Raw genomic sequence first — 16,032 nt, forward strand, 5'->3', positions numbered from 1 at the left:
ACCATGGCATTATCCATCAGGTTGCTTGTATTGACACCCCTCAACAGAATGAGGTGGCTGAGAGAAAAATCGCCATTTATTGCAAGTCACTAGGAGTCTCCTATTTGGCATGCATGTCGTCAAGATTTTTTGGTCTGAAGCCTTTCTTACTATTGGTTTTTTAATCAACCGCATGCCCACTAAACTTGTTGGCTCCAAATCCCCCTTGGACTTGTTCTCCTCAAACTTTTGCTTTCTCTCTTCCTCTCAAGGTGTTTGGGTGTGTCTGCTATGTCCATGTCAATAAATCTGCTAGGACTAAGCTTGACCCCAAGGCACTCAAATGCCTTTTCCTTGGATATTTGTCTTCTACCAAGGGGTATAAGTGCTACCATCCCTCTTCTCGAACGCGACTTCTCTCCAAAGATGTCACCTTCTTTGAATCTATACCTTTCTTCACTCCTCAACATCCTCTTTAGGGGGAAAGTAGTGGAAATGAAGAGGCTGTTGCTATTTCTTTCCTCCCACCTTTGCCTACTTCTCCATTTCTATTTGATATTAGGAAACACAAAGAAGGGGCTGTTGTTGATATTGATGATCAATCAGGTGCAGGTTCTAACAATACGAAGGAGTTAAATGTGTACAACAGTGGTGCTGTTGTTGATATTGATGATCAATCAGGTGCTGGTTCTGACGATATGAAGGAGTTAAATATGTACAACAGAGGTTGCTAGAGGAAGAAGAAGACCTGCCAAGAGTCCTCTTTGGATCCACATCCTGAGCTCCATCATCTTCAGTTAGGTGGCATCCCCCCCTCTTCCTTCTGATTTAGACTTTCTTATTGCTGTTAGAAAAGGAGAGAGAGCTTGCACCAATTCTGTAATCCAGTTTGTTTCCTATGATGCTCTCCCTCCTATAGGTGTTGCCTTTATTGTTGCCCTCTCTTCTATTTTCATTCCTAAGAATGTCACTGAGGCTATTTCTGACCCAAAGTGGAAGCAATCCATGTCTGAGGAAATGATGGCACTTAAAAAGAACTGTACTTGGAAACTGGTTGATCTTCCCAGGGGGAGAGTTCTAGTTGGATGCAAATGGGTCTATACAGTTAAGTACCGATAAGATGGTATAGTTGAGAGATACAAGGGCCCAGTTGGTGGCAAAAGGATATAGTCAGGTGTATGGGATTGATTATCAGGAGACATTTGCTCCTGTGGCTAACCACAACTCAATAAGAGTTCTCTTATCTTTGGTGGCTAATAAAGATTGACCATTGTATCAGTTGGATGTGAAGAACACTTTCCTTCATGGTGATCTAAAAAAGGAAGTGCACATGCAGACTCCACCTGGCTTCAAGTTTCCCTCAGCTGAAGGGAAAGTGTGACTGCTCAAGAAGGCACTATATGGTCTCAAACAGTCCCCAAAGGATTGGTTTGAAAGGTTTAGACAGGCCATTTTGAAGAATGGGTATTCCCAGAGCCAAGCTGACTACACTCTATTTACATAGCAAGGTAATGGTACCATCACAACCTTATTGTCTATGTTGATGACATTGAGGGCGGGCCTTGGTGCAATAGTTAAGGATGCTCCATTGTGACTAAGAGGTCATGGGTTCGAGTTTGGAAACATCCTTTCTGCGAAAGCAGGAGTAAGGCTGCGTACATTATGACCCTCCCAGACCTCATAGCGGCGGGAGCCTCGTGCATTGGGTACGCCCTTTTTTGATGATAGGGCTCAAATAGCTAGGCTGAAGACCTACTTGGCTCAATAGTTTAAGATTAATGATTTGGGTCCCTTAAAGTACTTCTTGGGGATTGAAGTGTCAAGATCTAAGAAGGGAATAAATATATGTCAAAGGAATTTTGTTCAAGACTTGTTGAAAGAGACGGGGATGTTGGGTTGTAAAGCAACAAACTCTCATATTGATCAGAATCATAAGCTAGGAGAAGACAGTGGACCTTTCCTCGTTGACGAAGGGAAATACCAGAGGCTTGTAGGGAAGTTGATTTAACTTTCTTTGGCTCGCCCATATATCATTTATGCAGTTGGGTGGTGAGCCAATTTATGCATGCCCCCAAGACTGGACACTTGGATGCTGTATATCGGATCCTCAGATACTTGAAGTCCTCTCCAAGAAAAGGTCTTCTATATGCCAAGTACAACCATTTGAGAATTGAAGGCTACACTGATGCGGATTGGGCTGGTTTAGTTTCTGACAGGCGATCTACATCTAGCTATTGTACTTTTGTGGGTGGTAATATGGTCACATGGAGGAGTAAAAAGCAACCAGTTGTGGCTCGGTAGAGTGCAGAGGCAGAATTTAGAGCTATGGCTCATGGAGTATGTGAACTCCTAGGGTTGAGACGGCTGATCCAAGAGTTGGGATTTGATACTGAGGCACCTATGTGACTCTATTGTGATAACAAGGCTGCCATAAGTATAGCACACAACCCTGTCCAACATGACTAGATGAAATAAATTGAGGTGGATCGACATTTCATCAAAGAGAAGGTTGACTTTGGCTACATTTGTACTCCTTTTGTTAAGACAGGTGATCAATTACCTGACATCTGTACCAAGGGGCTCATCCTTCATCAGTTAAGTACGCTGTTATGCAAGCTGGGAATGTAGACATTTATTCTCCAGCTTGGGGGGGAGTGTTAGAGTTTATGTAATAAGGGTAGTTTGAGTACTAGTTAGTGTCTTATTGTTTTATGTTTTAATTTTCCTGTTTTACCTTTTATCTCCCTAGGGAGGTGGTTGAAATTCTCAATTCATATTAGTAAATTAAATAGGGGAGAGGAAACAACTTGTTGGAATATGGGTATTATTGTAACATGGGTCGACCCATGGGGTATTTTCTATTCTAGTTGTTTTTCCCTATTCTAGTTAATTGGGGTATTATTGTAATTGTTGTATTTTGAAATTTTCTCCAGACGTATTATATATAAATCGTGGAAGGCTATCACATTGATAAGCCATTCCAATTGTTTCTTCATGGTATCAGAGTCAAAACCAATACCTAAAAAATAAATCCCAAATTCCAAAAATCGATCTCCCTCCTTGAGCTTGATTTTTGCCTTCCTCTATCTCTTCCCTTCATGATCAATCTCTCTTAGATCGATTAGACTAGTTATCCTAAAACCCTAAACCCAACTCTACAGTCAAGACTCTCTTTCTCCTCTTTCTCCTCAAGTCTCCACTGTTTCATGGGGGCGGTACTTTGAGGTGATCAAATAATGATCTAGTACCTGCCCTAGACCTTACCTCATTTTTTTTTCTTTCCTATTTTATGATCTCCATACAGATTGAGATCAGGTTTTGAAGATTGAAGATTTGCAGAATTTTTTTTGGACACGATATTCATCAGCCACGATAGATCTGCAATTTTTTTTCCAGAAGTTCCTGGTTATTGGAGTTCTCGGCATTCCAAGATTCTTATTGGCTTTCATCTTATTTTTCCCATCAGCTTCCTGCACTTTAAGATCGAAACCACAAAGGATCAAGTCTTCTCCAACAGAGCCGAGAATTATTTTTCTTGCAGGAAACGATATCTGTAATTTTTTGGACACATCATCTCTGTACTTTGGGGTCTTATTCCCTTATTTTTCTTGATCGATAGTCTCATCAGTATGCCTGATTCAGACGTATCTACTGTATCCACTGGCCCATCTGTGACACAAGGGAATCATCATGATTATCCCTCTTTTCCAGCCAGCCCAGTGAAGCTCGATGGCACCAATTATTTACTCTGGTCTACATCAGTCTTTCTCTCTATTGATTCAAGGGGCTATAAGCATAGTACTATATCTCGCGATATATCGGTATCTCGGGCCTACCGAGATATCCGAAATATCCGAGATATCGCGAAATATGACGGAAATATTGCATTTTTTCTGCAATATTTCGGGGGTCCATCTCGGGGGGGTATTTGGCCATATCTAGGCCTGAAACTTCATGGACAGCCTTATTTAAGCTTAATAAACACATTTAAACCATAAAATTGTAAAAATGTGAATTCAAATTGGTGTTTTGGGCTTGCACCCTTGATTGACATCCTGTCGCCGACCCTAATGTATAAATAGTTAAATACACATAGATTAGGCAGTTAATATTTAATAATAGTATTTAACTTCATCACATATCAAGTTAAAGCCAATACACATTGATGAGTGCCATGATTCTCATAAACTCCATAATATTCAATAACTCGCTTAAAGCCTTAAAGGCAATACACTAAGTGTCAAAGTTAGTAAGTCACAAGACGCACAACTCGCAAGTCACAACTCACAAGTTCATAGATCAATGAAATCACAACTTAAGTTACAAATTACAAGTGCTAAATCGCTAATAGTAGTTTTTGTGCCTCCCTGGATCAATCCCACTCATGCCTCGCCGAGTCGACGTCCATTGCTCTCTGTTTGAAGGACATATGTGGACCACGGTATAGAATCGGAGAAGAAACGAGTGTAGTCATCCACAAGTGTCACGTAAATGGAATCATCAACATACTGTAGGTAACCTATCCTAGGATATAAACTAGGGTTACCAATGGATCCAGTCCGTGAAGAAGATGATCCACTGTGATATGATGTTGGCGCCGGCGCAAGAGGCGATGGCATTGGCTGCATGTATGGCTGGTGAGGTTGGTAGCTAGGTCCGCTAGGGTATGCAAAGATGTTATCTACAAAAGATGATCCAAGATGTCCCTGGACTGGGACGTAGTCATAGTCCCCTACCCCACTAAATCGCCCATATGATGATGATCCATATCCATATCCACCGTAAGGTTGTGATGCACCATAATCCGATGCCAATGGAGTGGTATGTGCAAAAATTAAAATAATTATTTAAGAGCAGAAAAATAAATCCGACACCGTGAAGCCGTAGATCGGCCATTGGTGTCTAACATATATTTAATTCATTACCATCTAAGTCATATTACCCCTAATTATTTCCTATTTTAATTGTAGGAAAATGAATTTTTAAAACCAGAAAATTAAAAAAAAAAATACTTATGGAAAAAAAATTTCAACACCGTGAGGATATAGATCGGCCTCCGGTGTCTAACATATATTAATATCATTACCATCCAACAAAATTTGTACATAGTCTTTTCAAAAAAATAGTTTTAGAGGAATAGAATTTACCTTAAATAGTGGAAAAAGGCTTGGATGATGAGCTTAGATGACCCTCCGATGAGTTTACCGGCGAAAATCCGACAACAATGTTCTTGAACAATGGCTAGAGTGTTGGATGAGAGCTTGGAAGAGTGGAAGAATAGGCAAAAGACTGAAATTCCTTAGCAAATGCAGCTCTCGGTCGAAATATGGACCGAAATCTTCGAAATATTGTATTAAAGCCCCCCTTCACGTGACACTTTAAGCCAAAATACCATATTTCGCCGATATCTCACGAGATATCGAGATATCGTCGATATCTCACGATATCTCACGAGATATCGACGAAATATGGTATTTTTTCATTTCGACCTGATTTCGCATCTCGGTAAGCTCGAGATATACGAAATTAAGCGATATTTCGCGAGATTTTGAACCATGGCTATAAGGGTTATATATATGGTACTAATGTTAAGCCAAGTGATGCTGGTTCATTACAAGATAAGTGGAGTTCAAGTAACTTCTTGGTTGTGTCCTTTCTTCTAAGTGCTATGACTCCATCCATTGCCTGTGGCTATGTACTGCTTGATATAGCCGCCAAAATTTGGAAGGCTGCTAAAGATACCTATTCCCTGGTAGGGAATGATGCACAAGTTTATGATATTCAAAGAAAAATCCATGCAACCAAACAGGGTGAACTTACTTTGTCACAATACTACTTTGAACTCCGTAGTCTATGGCAAGAGCTCGATTACTATGATAACCTTCAACTTGATTGTCCTTCCGATATTACAAAATTTCAGCAAAGGGAGGATAAATTCAGAGTATATACTTTTTTGACTGGACTTAATGTGGACTATGATCAGCTTCAGTCTCAAGTTTTGAGTCGTTCCCCTTTTCCCAATTTGGAGCAAGCCTACTCTATGATACAGTTGGAGGATACTCGTCGTTCCACTATGTTACCACCCACACAGTCAGAGAGATCAATTTTAATAACTTCTGGGGGTGGCTCTTCTAATACTGGTACACGTTCCTTGTCTGGGAAGGAACCTCTTAAATGTACCCATTGTGGAAAGGAACGACATACTGTGGATTGTTGCTGGAAATTGCATGGTCGGCCATTTGATTCATCTGATGGTCGTGGTTGAGGCCGTGGTCGTGGTCGTGGTGGTACACATGTCAACCTTTCTGAAGCTACTGAAACAGCCCCTAATACCACACTTTCTGCAGAAGAACTTGCTGTATTTCGTCGTATGATGACCAACTTTGGGTCTCTCACATCTTCATCTACATCTGCCTCTACTTCGACTGTGGTTCCCTCTTCTGAATCCAACCTTGTTTTCTCCCAACCAGGTATTTCTTTTGCTGGTCATTGTGCTTTGGCATTATCTCATCCTTGGATAATCAATTCCGGAGCCACTGACCACATAACTGGTACATCAAATTTATTTTTTCGTTATTCTCCTTCTTTAGGCAAAGATAAAATTAAAATAGCCGATGGTTCTCTTTCCTCTGTATCGGGGAAGGGAGCTGTCCATTGCTCTCCTTCTTTATCCTTGTCCTTTGTCTTGCATGTCCCTAAGTTAACTTCTAATTTGCTTTCTATCAGTAGTTTGACATCTGATCTCAATTGTAAAGCTATTTTTTATCCTTCCCATTTTGTCTTGCAGGACTTGGGGACAGGGAGAACGATTGGAGCTGGTAAAATGCGTGGTGGACTTTATTTGCTTGACGATGATCTTATCTCTAGTACTGCTGCCAAGTCTGGACAGGCTCTTACTGCTACTTCCGCTGACCATCATTTATCTGAATTACATCGTTGGCATCGCCGATTGGGACATCTACCTTTAGGAACATTAGCTAAAATTTTTCCTGGTTTATTGTAGCATTGTAATCCTCAAACTTTATTATGTGAGGCCTGTGTTTTTGCAAAACAAACTCGTTCTATTTATTCTAGTTCAAATAAACGATGTTCCAAGCCTTTTTTATGATTCATTCTGATGTCTGGGGTCCCTCACGCACATCCTCTATTTCTGGTTTTAAGTGGTTTGTCACATTTATTGATTGTCACACACGCACCATTTGGGTTTATTTAATGAGGCACAAAAGTGAAGTGTTTTTGTGTTTTAAGGTTTTTTATAGCATGGTTCAAACTCAGTTTCAAGCCACCATTCAAACTCTTCGGAGTGACAATGGTCGTGAATATTTAGACGGGGCATTTCAATTATTTCTTGCTACTCAAGGTATCATTCATCAAACTAGTTGCGTTGACACTCTACCCCAAAATGGAGTGGCTGAACGCAAAAATAGACATCTTCTTGATGTAGCACGCTCTATTATGTTTGAAATGCATGTTACTTCTCATTTTTGGGGCGAGGCTGTTCTAACAGCCGCTTATCTTATTAATCAAATGCCCTCTTGGATCCTTGACTATAAATCTCCTCTTGATCTTTTAAAGGGGTTTTCTTTTTACATTATTCCTCCAAAGATTTTCGGGTGTGTTTGTTTTGTTCGAAACCACTATGCCCATGGTAAACTTGATCCTCGCGGTCTCCGTTGTATTTTCATTGGTTATTCTCTCACCCAAAAAGGGTATAAATGTTACCATCCTCCATCTCGTCGTGTTTTTGTTTCAATGGATGTTGTTTTTCATGAGGCTGTGGCTTTCTTTCCCTCTTCGGCACCTTTTTAAGGGGAGTCTACATCTACTCTAGAAGATGTGCCAATTACTATTCCTCCTCTTCATGAGCCCATTGATGATTATCATGTACCTTTAGAAGATGGTGATGTCCAGGGGGAGCAGCAGCAGTTTCAGCCAGAGAAAGACTTTAATCAGCAGTATTATCGAAAAAAAAAGGGCAACGACAGCCCACTACTACAGTATTACTGAACCAAGAGTTGTCCTCTGAACCAGGACCGAATGAGACTTTCTCTGGTAATATTTCTGATCCTTGAGATTCTTCTCCTTTGGATCCCTCTCCTATTATTTCTGATCCATCACTTGATCTGTCCATTGCTCTTAGGAAGGGGAAAAGATCTTGTACGCAACATCCAATTTCTTAGGTTGTTTCGTATGAATCTTTGTCCCCCTCATTTCATGCTTTTGTTTCCTCTTTATCTTCTGTTTCCATACCACAGACTTGGCAGGAGGCAGTTGCAGATGCTAGGTGGAAAGAGGCCATGGTCGAAGAAATGCAAGCTCTTAAGAAAAATGGTACATGGGATCTTGTTACTCTTCCACCACAAAAGAAGATTGTGGGCTGCAAGTGGGTCTTTGTAATTAAACAAAAAACTGATGGAACTGTTGACCGTTTTAAAGCCAGGTTGGTTGCTCGCGGATTTACCCAAACATATGGGATAGATTATTTGGAGACTTTTACGCCTGTTGCCAAGATGAACACTATCAGGGTTATTCTTTTTTGTGCTGTGAACCTTGGATGGAGTCTACAACAGCTTGATGTTAAAAATGCCTTCCTCCATGGTGAATTAGAGGAGGAAGTATATATGGATGTTCCTCCTGGATTCTCATCTGCTGCAACTCAAGGCCAGGTTTGTAAACTTAAGCGGGTTTTGTATGGTCTGAAATAGTCACCACGTGCATGGTTTGGTCGCTTTCAGACGGTAATGGTGACATTTGGTTATAAACAAAGCAATGCAGATCACACCTTGTTCATCAAGAAGACGGGCAGCGTTATTACTCTTCTCATAGTATACATTGATGATATAGTTGTAACTGGAAATAACCCTGCTGAAATTTCCAAGTTGAAGACTTATTTAGTCAAGGAATTTGAGATCAAGGATCTAGGCATACTTCGCTATTTTTTAGGGATTGAAGTAGCCCATTCTTCTCAGGGGCTATTCTTATCTCAACGCAAGTATACTCTAGATCTTCTTTCTGAAACTGGCATGTTAGGCTGTTCTCCTGTGGATACTCCCATAGAGGCCAATGCTCGTTTTCGAGACACTAATGGTGAACCAGTGGACAAGGGGAGGTATCAGCGGTTAGTCGGGCGACTAATTTATTTATCTCACACAAGGCCTGACATTTCCTATGCTGTGAGTCTTATTATTCAATTTATGCATGATCCTCGGTCTAACCATTTGGAAGCCGTATTTAGAATTTTGAGATGCTTGAAGTCTGCTCCTGATAAAGGAGTTTTATTATCTCGTCATGATCATCTCCAGATTGAGGCCTACACTGACTCAGACTGGGCTGGTTCTTGTTGGGAGTGACCCAAAATGCCCTGCCTAGATCCCAGCTCGGGCGAGGGAGCGATGCGCGCTGGCTGGTGTGCAATAAGGAATTAAAGTTGCACCTTCCTTCATAAGGCTTCTTTTGGGGGATTGACTAGCGCTTAATCCTACAATTGGTATCAGAGCAGGTGGTCGCGAGTTCGAGTCTCCCCGGTGCCATGGGTGCTCTGTTATTGTGTGTGCATTAGTGCCATGGGTGCTCTGTTATTGGGCGTACATTTGTGGGTGGAAATTGTGTTACATGGCGCAGTAAGAAGCAAACTGTGGTGGCCCGTTCCAGTGCAGAGGATGAATTTAGAGCTATGGCTCTTGGCATTTGTGAGCTATTGTGGCTTAAAACCTTGTTACAAGATTTGAGTATTCCTATTACTCTGCCTATGCGACTCTACTGCGACAGTAAATCAGCAATAAGTATTACACTCACTGCTTGGTAGCAGATTTGGAGGCAAAGAGACATTCTGTGGAGAGGCATTCGTCGGGTTCATGTAAGACTGTGCTGTTGATCGAGGCCCTCGTCTTTGTTTGGGGATCATTGATCTCCATTTTGTAAGGGATATCCATATTTTTCCCTTTATGAGATCAGCTCTCTTGCCTTGATTTTTCTTTGTTATCCTTTGCCAATTATTTCTCTGTTAGTTTTCTGTTTCAACCATTTGAAGTTTCATCCAATCTGATATTGGCCCATCTCATCTAATTATTTTGTTACTGTTATGTTATCTTATGTATGTATTGTCTATTTATATGGGTTTATATATTTGTTGTCCTGAAGTTTGATTTCCGATATCCAAGTGCAAGCTGATTCTCTGTTTTCATCTTACCGCTTTTTGTTTAAATCCTATCCATAGCGTTTCAGTTCCCTTGTGGTGATCGTGTTTACCTAGATATTGCATCCCTGTTGTAGTATTAGAAGCATTTATCTCATTCTCATATTTGCGGGCCTTGGTGGATTTTACCGCTTTCCCATCTATTGCAAGCAGCAGTTACCTGTCGTAACAGGTGCCGAAGCTGATTTCCTTTGAGACCCTGCACGTGCTACCAGGGAAGCGGTCGCTAAACTTTTCGTTTGAATTGCCATCGAACAGTGGTTCAGGAGGTCTTATGTGTAGTAAGGGATATACTCCCTATTAGAATTTCCAGTTCCTGCTCTACCATTTAATTTTTGCCTGATATTTTTCCGTCCCTTGATGCTCTCTAGTTTATTATGCTAGAACCCGTTATATAGGTTAAAGAAGCATGGAATGATAATGGCAATATTAAGGAGAAGGATATAATGATATAATTTTGCCAAAGTAGTCTGACAGTGGAAGAGCTCAGCTAGGTCCACAAACAACTTTTTCCTATAATCCTCCATCCAAGCAATCAAAGTGTCTCGGTACAACAATGAAAATCTGAATAACACCGCAGATCTCATCCATCTACTATTCCTATTGAATCTTTCTTTCAACAGGTATTACTAATGTCAGATCTCAATTGGAACATATAAAAAAATGTGCTAAACTGAAATTATATAAAAAATAGGTTGTGGCCCTATTTTACATGTTTTTTTCAGATCTGTTGGGCAATATGAAAACCGCATAAACCACTGTCTGTCCCAACCCAGCTGCAGGCAGCATCTTTAGAAACCCCTCTCTCCTTCATCGACTCCCGAATTTCAGTTACACCCTCCCACTTCCCAGCAGCTGCATAAGTGTTAGACAGGGCAACATAAGCTCCAGGCTCCCATTACTTCTCAACTTAAAGAGCTTTTCCGCAGCAATAGCTGCCATTTCTACATCACCATGAAGCATACATGCACCAAGCAGAGCTTGTGTAGAAAATCCCCTTCCCTTCACCCATCTCACCCTCAGTCTCTCCCATTAACATCTCAAACCAAAAACTCCCAATCTTCCAAAACCCCAATTGGATTTTCATCAGAGAAAAATAAGAATCAGAAAACGAAGCGTATGGTGAATCTGCATAAAATGAATATCAGTTTCAGAAATCAAAATTTTTAACATAGAATACAGAGGAGTGAGTGATGAGATATGAGGCAATGAACGACAGACGGGTTGAGGGTTTCAGGCAAATAGGTTTTATAAAGTAATTTTACAGTTTTAACCTCAAAACCTAGCTGTTAGAACACGTGATATTAAAGTTGAGCGCAAAAATGAGAAAAAAAAACGTTTTTGGCCAAAATCCATAATAGACTCTTGACTCTATTATGATTTTTGGGGGTTTTTTTTTTTTTCCATTTATTTTAAATAAAAGCAAGTTTCACAAATGATACTAAACACATGAAAAAATGAAAAATTGTCAGAAAATGAAAAAGAAAAATGATACCAGAGCTTAAAACTCTTTAATATGTAGCTGTAGTATAAATCAACAAGACAAAGTTCTAACTAACTTATTAATCACAACTCAAAGCCCCAAGTTTTGACTACTTGGCTACTGAGTCTCCTAATCTTATCTCCTTGAAATGAGAGATTGACCATGAAAACCCAGCATGACGTTATTACTGTCGTATCTGACTAAAAAATGATTTGACTAGTAAATCATATTATCTGCCAAGTCAATTTTTTTTCCATTTTTTTTTTATTAATGTAGATGTGGATCTCTTCTTTAGGATCTTAAAGGCACACACATAAAGATGTTGCTGCATGTGCATCTGAATCAATTGCAAATTTGCAATCTTGTTTCTCACTCGAAAGTGTTGCATAGATGTATTTGTGGGTGCTTCTGTTTTGATTCTTAATAGGGAGGCCACCTATGTCTAACATGGCTTTATGGGCCTTATTTGAAAGAAATGGGAACAATAAAATGAAGCTTCTGTGCAATGACTGCTAGTATATTAAAAGTTCTCCTGGTTTTCTTAGGTAAAATTTGTCACGGTGATTAGGCGACCCAAGGCGTTGGATGGGTGCCTAGGCAACAATACGCCCACCTAGGCCCCACCTAGGCGTGCAGTATATGACTATATATAAAATAGCAATGGTATTTTATGTAATTATGCTTATATGCAACATCGAAGCCATATCAATGCAATATGAGATAATTATGCTAGGACCAAATAGGAGAAAGCCAACATATAATAAACAAAGCATAGGGTATAATATAAGCATATTCATTAAAAACAAAACAATATGCATAAAACAACATAAACTCATGAAGTGTCAATATGGCATGTTGTCGCCTTGGACCCAAGAAAGAGCTTGGACGCCTAGGTGCCGCCTTGACAACTATGCTTAGGTAGCTACATGTTTGTTACAAATGGTTTATTTCCTGATTAGGATAAATTTACTGATCAATGAGATATATAAATGGGATTAATTGGGCATCTAGATCAGTTTCTGGAAGTAGATTCCAAACTAGATGCATGTCATATTTGGCCTTTGAATATCCTTGAGAAACGCTTGATTAAATTGTATGATGTTTGACCATGCTGCAGGTGCCCTTCATTGTACTTGTTAAGTGTTGTCTTATACAGAACTCTTCCTCTACCTTTATTGGAACCATATTTTATCTAAGTTTTGTTCTGCTTTCTGTGGTTGTAATGTTGCCAGAAATTTATTATTTCTTTCGTAGCATCCATTTACATTTTACATGTTTAATCTATTGCAGAAGCCACAAATCTGTAATGGTTATCAGGCATAATCAGGTAGTTGGGGGCATCACATATCGTCCTTATGTCAGGTAATTTAGAATATCCTGTTAGGTCTGGCCCTTTGTTCCTTCTATGCATACCCTCTTCGTAGGGGAATGAATGGTTTGGATCCATATTTATTTTTGGAACCATATCTGATCCAACATCCCCACAAAAGCAATAAACTTATCAAAGCTTGGTCAGAATGGATACCCATACTCCATATTGAGTTCTTTTACCTTACTACAAGGGTTCCATCCAAATCTGAGTAAGACGAAGCCTTATGTTTAAAACAAGTGCCATTTTGAAATCCATACCCATTAACAAATCATTTGGAAGACATCCTCCTGATCATGTCATGCATCAGAACCACTCTCTCATGCCTTCCAGAGCCATATAGTTTTTGTGATACAAAATATTCTTTTCTATTATATATTCTCTTTAGGGCTATTATATGTGCTGATTGGATGTTTGTTGCCCACTCCTTGTGGGAAGAAATAATGTCTGTGAGGCTGTGATCAGTTCTGGCCCTTAAAACATTTGAAGGAAGATGTCATGTGCTAAATTCGAAACTCCAATACTTGTTCAGTTATTTGACATCATTATAATATTGTACGGCCTGTATTGGAATGAGGCTGATCATGTTTTCACTATCAAGTTTGTGGGTCCTATTTAGTGTTGGACAGGTGTCCTAGTTCTGTTCTTGTTTATTTGGTTTTAGAGCAAGGGTTGTTACAACCACTTATCCCGAAAGATTGAGCTTTTATAAAGGGCACACAACAATGTATATCAGCACCACCTGCACATACAGGCCTATACACACACACACACAGGGTTCTGCATGTGACACCATTACGTGGTGGTGCCATCACTTGGCATTGAGGGTAGTAGGGGCACAACAACACGCAACACAAACCCCTTGCACATGCTAAGGATTATATACCTGACCTCCTGGATCTGATACTATGTTACGACCCTGACCCAACCAAAGAAAATTGAATAGTAATAAGTGAGACGTCTTAGCGCACTTCTTTTAGGCATTGGGCTAATCTTTCATAGGAAGCCACTACCGCTTAGAGTTCGGTACTAGGTCAGCTAAAAGTTGCTACTGTCAGTCACAATCCACGGTAGCACGCACTAATGGGGAATTCGCCGGTTGTCCCAAAAGCTCGAGCTTTTAGATAGAGCACACAACAATGTTAATGCATTCTAGAAAACCAAAATAAGATTTTAAGTAGGAAAAACAACCACTGGGCAGAACCGCAGTGAAATAGGTTAAGAAGGTAAAGGTTAGAAAATAGAAGGTTGGATGTCCTCTAATCCAGCCAGCCGATGGGGCTGAAATTTTGGTCGAAGGGTGGCCCAAACCTGTTGGTCAAGTCTCTAAAATATCACAAAGACCAAGAGTTAGATAGGAAGTAATGGGAGTGGATAGAAACATAGTGAAAACAGAAAGGGAGAGGGATAAGCAAACAGCCCAAGTGCGGTAAGCTAGCGAGTGGCACCAATGAGGGTGCAGGGGATGGGGGGGCATCATACAGGAGGGGCAGGGGGTCATTTCAAAGAGGGAAGAGAGAGATAGACACAGTGGGTGCTAGCTTGCGGTATACGGGTGGTGTGCCCAGCCTTTTCCCAAACAGAAAATAGAAAGTTATTGAAACATATAGAACTCCCAAACTCCAGGTCTGATTGTGCTGCAATTCTGGACAGATGTAGTCCTCAAAGGGAGGAACATCATATCCAAAATAGAGCTTGGTCCAATGGTAGGAAGGGCTGGAATCTTTAAGGGAAGACTGATAACACAAGTGGACAAAGTTGATATGCAAGAACAGAAACTTGTTGCTTGCTGAAACTGAGAACAAGATGAGAGAAGAGAGGCGAAAGGGGATATGACCTGGCTTCACCGCAAAGGCCTACGGGAGGCTTAACGACCACCCAACCATGGCTTCACTACATAGGTCGCTGCTGATTCACCACAATAGCATGCATCTCACAAGAGAACACAAGTTTTCTTCAAAGCTAAAATCTTTGGGGGGTATGCGGCCTATGCCCTCTTGTCTTTATTTATAACTCCATAGCAATCACTATAGTAGGAAACCCCCTATGTATGGGAGGAGGGATTCCTTTCAACTTAAGTCTCTTTTTAAAATAGAAGCTATTCTAGAATATTACAAAGTGGAAACTAACTACTTAATCCCGTAAAGTACCTAAATCCCTAATATTTGGGCTTATAGAATCGGCCCATTACAATAGAAAACAAAAATATTAAGCACCTGGCTCATACAACCCATTGGACAATGGACACTCAGAATTAAACTTATTGGTCCATTCAATGTCCTGGTTTGCTGCGCCGCCTAGGCGACGCCTTGACAACTATGTTGGACACTCAAAATTAAACATATTGGTCCATTCAATGTCCTGGTTTGCTGCTGGCCTTCTTTTTTCTAATGAGCTGCATCAAATGTATATCAACAAGGGTATTTTGATAATTTCATGCTTCAGTGTACTTGGTACAAAATAGAGTATAGACATGGGCTTTTATCTTTTTAGTGTTATTTAGGCTTTTCTAATGGGCTTGGATCAATTTTAATTTAAGTTGACTGTGCTTTTATTTGCAGTCAAATTTTCTGTTTCTTCAAGTCTATGTTTTCTATTACTTACCCCTTAAGAGTTTTGTGACATTATCACTGCATTAAAGACCCGCAATAAGAGAGAAGAAGAAGAAGAACATAGAAAGAAGAAGAGAGGCTGACAAAGGGAAGAAAGGAAGGGAAACCTGCCAACGGTTTGTGTTATGAACAGAATGACCAAACCGTGGGCAACATCTTATATTTATAATGATGTAAGGCAGTACATAACCGACACAAGGGAAAAAAGAGTGCAATACCAATAGTGCCCTCACTAACTAAGCTAAACAATAAACTATAGAAACGGTGGGCCTGTGGACCTAATATAAAGACTAACACTTAACACTCCCCCTCAAGCTGGAGCATAAACATCACGGCATCAGCATCACCCATGCCCAGCTTGGAACACTCTTGTAGAAAAACATTCCGAAACAAG

At 40.3% G+C, this 16,032-nt stretch overlaps 1 protein-coding gene across 1 annotated transcript in view; it reads left to right on the forward strand.

The window, feature by feature from the left end:
- LOC122642101 (histone acetyltransferase GCN5) overlaps nt 1-16,032 on the forward strand; it is a 99,570-nt gene that overhangs the window by 20,425 nt on the left and 63,113 nt on the right. Inside the window, exon 4 of the mRNA XM_043835518.1 lies at nt 12,948-13,019. Coding sequence (XP_043691453.1) covers nt 12,948-13,019 — 72 coding nt within the window. The remainder of the gene's footprint in view (nt 1-12,947; nt 13,020-16,032) is intronic.

Source organism: Telopea speciosissima, chromosome 1, assembly GCF_018873765.1.
Source record: "Telopea speciosissima isolate NSW1024214 ecotype Mountain lineage chromosome 1, Tspe_v1, whole genome shotgun sequence".
Classification (NCBI taxonomy): domain Eukaryota; kingdom Viridiplantae; phylum Streptophyta; class Magnoliopsida; order Proteales; family Proteaceae; genus Telopea; species Telopea speciosissima.